The sequence below is a fragment of the Pecten maximus genome, chromosome 6 (genome assembly GCF_902652985.1).
Source record: "Pecten maximus chromosome 6, xPecMax1.1, whole genome shotgun sequence".
Lineage (NCBI taxonomy): Eukaryota > Metazoa > Mollusca > Bivalvia > Pectinida > Pectinidae > Pecten > Pecten maximus.
In genome coordinates, this window is record NC_047020.1 from 18,827,457 (window position 1) to 18,833,996 (window position 6,540).

Sequence of the window (6,540 nt, forward strand, 5' to 3'; positions counted from 1 at the left end):
GATACCAAGGCTTATTCGCGGGGGTTTATCTTCTTATATAGGATATCAAAGGTTTATTCGCGGGGGGTTATCTTCGTATATACATGTAGGATACCAAGGTTTATTCGCGGGGGTTTATCTTCTTATATAGGATATCAAAGGTTTATTCGCGGGGGTTTATCTTCGTATATATGATACCAAGGTTTATTCGCGGTGGTTTACCTTCGTATATAGGATATCAAAGGTTTATTCGCGGTGGTTTACCTTCGTATATAGGATACCAAGGTTTATTCGCGGTGGTTTACCTTCGTATATAGGATGTCAAGGTTTATTCGCGGTTGTTTATCTTCTTCGTAGCATATTAAAGTTTTTTTGTGGTGATTCATCTTCGTTGATAAGATGTCAAGGTTTATTTGTGGTGGTTTGTCTTCGCTGAAAGAATATCAAGGTTTATTCCTGATCTTTTATCCACGTTGTGAACCATGTAATGACTCAAATTAGTCAAAATATAAAGGATCTGTTTATCAGTTGAAGATGTTCCAAGTGAAATCAGAGAAGGATTTACAGCTTCCAATTTTGTAAATGTACCTTTGCTGAGTACGGCGTATTACAGTTTTTTTTCATATCACGTGTATTAAGCCGAAAACTATTTTTGCCGACATGTTAAAATAATAACGCTGCTTAGTGAAATGCGCCGATACCACGTTCTACTAAACAGTATTATCCGGAAGTATTTACAAATAATATATTGCCGCTTGCTTGGTTAAAAACACGTCTAACTGTCTGTTGCAAAGATTTGTTAAACGATTCGTTTATTCTGTCGTCAGTGTTTGAATGCAGTATATAGAAAGTCCATTATATAAGTGATATAACCCAACAGCCAACGCAAAACCTACGAAACATGTGGCACATGTTTCCTCAACGCACTTTAACATAAGGAATTCCTTAACTGAAAATTGTCCATAGGGAAGCATTAAAGAATTTAAGGAAAAACTCTTAACCTTCATCAAATTCTTTTCCAATGAAACATGTTCTGGAGTGAGATTTTATTCTTCACGAACTATTACAATGGTCATCGTGAGAATATGTTGATATTTAGCATCATTCTATCGAGTTATAATTACGGTTTTCATGTACAGGTAGTCGCTTCTAGTTTTGATCATATTAGTACAATGAAAAGAAATACTGGAAAAATATAATAATCATTTGGAATGGTGGATTGTTTAATGATAGACTAAAACGTCTTCGGTTCTAATTCTCGGGCGGAATGTAAAGGTCTTGTAGACAACACTTATTAGAGAGAGTACGCGGTTAATATATTAGGGAACCATGGGAGGCAAATTTTACATACACAGATTCACCTCATTTAAAGCGGCTATTACACAATGTGACAAGAGAGTTGGCTGTGGGCTTTAGACCTTGTCTCCCAGACTAATCCGAACTGAATCTTGACCGACTTCCGCCTATCTACCTAGACATGCGTGTCCGTCAAGTGGCCGGGATCCGCCCACCTAATCTCACCCGTCATCACATCACATATCCCTATAGATATACCTACCTATTTACGTGTACCACATCACAGACAGAATGATCTACGTCATAGAGGTCATTACCTACCAATACCACATCACCGACAGATTGACCTTGGGACACAAATCTCATTATCTACCGGCCCTACATCATAGACACAGTGACATACATTGATATAGGCCAAAGGTATGGAGTTTACCATTCATTTTGTACGACCATCCATTACTTACATTAACTACAAGATTCACTCAAACTCGGTGTTTACTATGCAGCCATAAAGCTTCCGCTTCTAGGTAGGATTTTGAAAATTTTATACACGTATATTATATATATATATTGATAGCAGTCTTTTCTCCGAATTCTCGTTAAAATTGTCATTTTCGCCTTATTACACGTAGGAAAGCTCCAGTGGAACACGATTTAATGCTCAAAACTTTGATAATATCTTGTGTTATATACAAAAAAAAAAAAAAGGAAAGAAAATAAAAATCGTGCAGCGCCGTCTCCTATTCAGATGCTAGTTATGCATCTACAGTGGTTGGGATACGCCATATTCTCAATCTGACGTTTCACCTTAATTGTTTACGGACAGTTGTCTTTATACCTTTTTGTATGTTGGTAAACATTGGAAATTGCGCAAAAAAACCCCAACAACAACAAAAAAAAAAACAAAACAAAAAAAAAAAAAAAAATAAATAATAAAACAAAGCAAGATTTGCCTTTTTACATTATTACAATACAAACAGAACCGTATTTATTTGATATCAAAACTAGGCCAATCGTCATATGATCATATTTTTTTCCTCAATTGCACACACGTAATACAAGGTAAAAATAAGATTTCACACCAACATTGTCACTTATGTCGTTTCAAATAGAAGCCAACACCTGTTTATATAGACAAAATGTTACAAGGTGTATAGAAAAACCTGGCACGTAACACGACACGTGGAGAAAACGTTCAGGCCGACATAACACGGGTGTTGGGGGAACATAATATGTGCTACTTGGTGCATCAAAATCTTGTTATATTATTGCAGAAAACAAGACCCATCCTCTTAAGTGATTTCGTTTTAGGGGAGAAAGGTCCCGGTTTGACACCATTAGCACAGCGTTTAGATCCCGCGTGTGATATGGGAGTGCAACCTGCGTCAGAAACACAAGAAAACGTTGTACGATCTCGTCACCAATGACTGAGCACAAACACTTACTGGGTTCTACCAGGGAACATTCCGATAAATAAATATTAATATTCAATCCAAATACTTCTGTTTATCTGTATTTTTGAGGTGTGACTTACAAGTAAGAACGAAAAGATTTAATTTTTTTATTATTTATTGAGTAATATCGCTACAAAGTAGCAATAACAAAATATCGACAGGGTGGTCGTTCAAGGGAGATAATCAAGTATAGAATTGTTCAGCTATTTTGTATGTGAACAGATGATTATCGTCTAGTTTTTCGGTTATCAACGTGTATCTGTCAAAAGCTATTACTTTCATGTGTTTAAATTACAAGCCGATGACAATGCTGGTGAAAAGATGACATCATTTTGTAAACATCTTCGTAACATTAATCACTTTGGCGTAAGATAAGATGTTATTCCGAAAAGCCTTCCAATTTTATCCAATTACTATAGCGATTTAAAGGTTAACACAGACTTGTTTTATTCCTAATTGAAAAAAAGAATATTTTTCTTTTATAAAGCAATGTCGAGTCACTAGGTACACGTTTTGTCCGCTGGGGAGTTCAGCATTCCACTATACATTGTAATGTTTTAAAAGTAGTTAAACAAAATAATAATTACGGATAATGTCTAAGTCTGTCTCTACCTCCAAAAATCAAGAAAAGTCTAATGGATACTTTACCTAAGTCCAATTCGTGATATCCTTTTGATTCTCCAACAGAAATCATAAAATCATGTGAATAATGTGTTGTTGAATAAAAAAAATGATCTTCAGTCGGAGTTGAAAATCTATCAACGGAAAGGATCATTTACTGAAACTTTTGTCTAATGGATGACAGTATCGATAGAAAGGGCTAAAATATCTAAATCCTAGCGTATGGGAGTGCGTTAACCTTAATCCTAAGACATCGGAGCGCTAACTGAATCCTAAAGTATGGGAGCGTTTTGATTTAAATCATAACGTATGAGAAAGTATTTACCTGAATCCTACAGTATGGGAGCGCACATTGACCTGAATCCTAAAGTATGGGAGCTTTTTTTTTTATTTAAATCCTAACGTATGAGAGAGTATTTACCTGAATTACAGTATGGGAGCGCGCATTGACCTGAATCCTAACGCATGTGAGCACGTTTAACCGAATCCTAGGGTATTGGAGATTGTTTAACCGCACAGTAATGTATGGGAGCACATGCGCGCATTTACCTTAATAATAACAAATGGGAGTGCGTTGTCTTCAATCATAAGTATGAGAGAGCATCTACCTGAATCTTTAAGTATGTTGGCGCGCGTTGATCTGAGTTCTAACACATGTGAGCGTATTTAACTGTACCCTAAGACATAAGGGCACGTGTTTACACGTATCAGAAGACAGTGAGGCGTGTTTTAACGAATTCTAAAACATTGGCACGTGTTTACATGAATCCTAAGACACTGAGGCGTGTTTATGTGAATCCTGAGACACTGAGACGTGTTTATATGAATCCTGAGACACTGAGGCGTGTTTATGTGAATCCTGAGACACTGGCACGTATTTATATGAATCCTAAGACACTGAGGCGTGTTTATGTGAATCCTAAGACACTGAGGCGTGTTTATGTGAATCCTAAGACACTGAGGCGTGTTTATGTGAATCCTGAGACACTGAGGCGTGTTTATGTGAATCCTAAGACACTGAGGCGTGTTTATGTGAATCCTGAGACACTGGCACGTATTTATATGAATCCTAAGACACTGAGGCGTGTTTATGTGAATCCTAAGACACTGAGACGTGTTTATGTGAATCCTAAGACACTGAGGCGTGTTTATGTGAATCCTAAGACACTGAGGCGTGTTTATGTGAATCCTAAGACACTGAGGCGTGTTTATGTGAATCCTAAGACACTGAGGCGTGTTTATGTGAATCCTAAGACACTGAGGCGTGTTTACGTGAATCCTAAGACACTGAGGCGTGTTTACATGAATCCTAAGACACTGAGACGTGTTTATGTGAATCCTAAGACACTGAGGCGTGTTTACGTGAATCCTAAGACACTGAGGCGTGTTTACATGAATCCTAAGACACTGAGGCGTGTTTATGTGAATCCTAAGACACTGAGGCGTGTTTACGTGAATCCTAAGACACTGAGGCGTGTTTACATGAATCCTAAGACACTGAGACGTGTTTATGTGAATCCTAAGACACTGAGGCGTGTTTATATGAATCCTGAGACACTGAGGCGTGTTTATGTGAATCCTAAGACACTGAGGCGTGTTTATATGAATCCTAAGACACTGAGGCGTGTTTATGTGAATCCTAAGACACTGAGGCGTGTTTATGTGAATCCTAAGACACTGAGGCGTGTTTATGTGAATCCTGAGACACTGAGGCGTGTTTATGTGAATCCTAAGACACTGAGGCGTGTTTATGTGAATCCTAAGACACTGAGGCGTGTTTATGTGAATCCTAAGACACTGAGGCGTGTTTATGTGAATCCTAAGACACTGAGGCGTGTTTATGTGAATCCTAAGACACTGAGGCGTGTTTATATGAATCCTAAGACACTGAGGCGTGTTTATGTGAATCCTGAGACACTGAGGCGTGTTTATGTGAATCCTGAGACACTGAGACGTGTTTATGTGAATCCTAAGACGCTGAGGCGTGTTTATGTGAATCCTAAGACACTGAGGCGTGTTTATTTGAATCCTAAGACACTGAGGCGTGTTTACGTGAATCCTAAGACACTGAGGCGTGTTTACGTGAATCCTAAGACACTGAGGCGTGTTTATGTGAATCCTAAGACACTGAGGCGTGTTTATATGAATCCTGAGACACTGAGGCGTGTTTATGTGAATCCTAAGACACTGAGGCGTGTTTATGTGAATCCTAAGACACTGAGGCGTGTTTATGTGAATCCTAAGACACTGAGGCGTGTTTATATGAATCCTGAGACACTGAGGCGTGTTTATGTGAATCCTAAGACACTGAGGCGTGTTTACGTGAATCCTAAGACACTGAGGCGTGTTTATGTGAATCCTAAGACACTGAGGCGTGTTTATGTGAATCCTGAGACGCTGAGGCGTGTTTATGTGAATCCTAAGACACTGAGGCGTGTTTATGTGAATCCTAAGACACTGAGGCGTGTTTACGTGAATCCTAAGACACTGAGGCGTGTTTACGTGAATCCTAAGACACCGAGGCGTGTTTATGTGAATCCTAAGACACTGAGACGTGTTTATGTGAATCCTAAGACACTGAGGCGTGTTTATGTGAATCCTAAGACACTGAGGCGTGTTTATGTGAATCCTGAGACACTGAGGCGTGTTTATGTGAATCCTGAGACGCTGAGGCGTGTTTATGTGAATCCTAAGACACTGAGGCGTGTTTATGTGAATCCTAAGACACTGAGGCGTGTTTACGTGAATCCTAAGACACTGAGGCGTGTTTATGTGAATCCTAAGACAATGAGGCGTGTTTATGTGAATCCTAAGACAATGAGGCGTGTTAACATGAATCTTAAGACACTGAGGCGTGTTTATGTGAATCCTAAGACACTGAGGCGTGTTAACATGAATCTTAAGACATAGAGACGTGTACAAGAATCTCAAGACATTGGGTTGTATTTACATGAATTCAAATGTATGGGTGCTAGTTGGCTTTGATACATTTACTACGCGTCTTGGAGCGAGCTTCCTTCAATACTTAGACTAGTGATATGGTAAGCTCGTATACATTTTCATAGGCATTTGTGCTGACTGCAATACGGAATCACGGAAAAAACAAACGTCAGCAATAAGCCTTCCGATATCAAGTCAATGAAGAATGTATACAACTTGTTTATCTCATTGATTGTGTGTACATCTCATT

At 38.6% G+C, this 6,540-nt stretch overlaps 1 protein-coding gene across 1 annotated transcript; it reads left to right on the plus strand.

The window, feature by feature from the left end:
* The first annotated feature begins 4,112 nt into the window (after positions 1 to 4,112).
* LOC117330088 lies at positions 4,113 to 6,260 on the plus strand. Its single transcript, XM_033888307.1, has one exon. The coding sequence runs from the start codon at positions 4,113 to 4,115 to the stop codon at positions 6,258 to 6,260; it is 2,148 nt and encodes a 715-aa protein (XP_033744198.1).
* Positions 6,261 to 6,540: the final 280 nt, after the last annotated feature.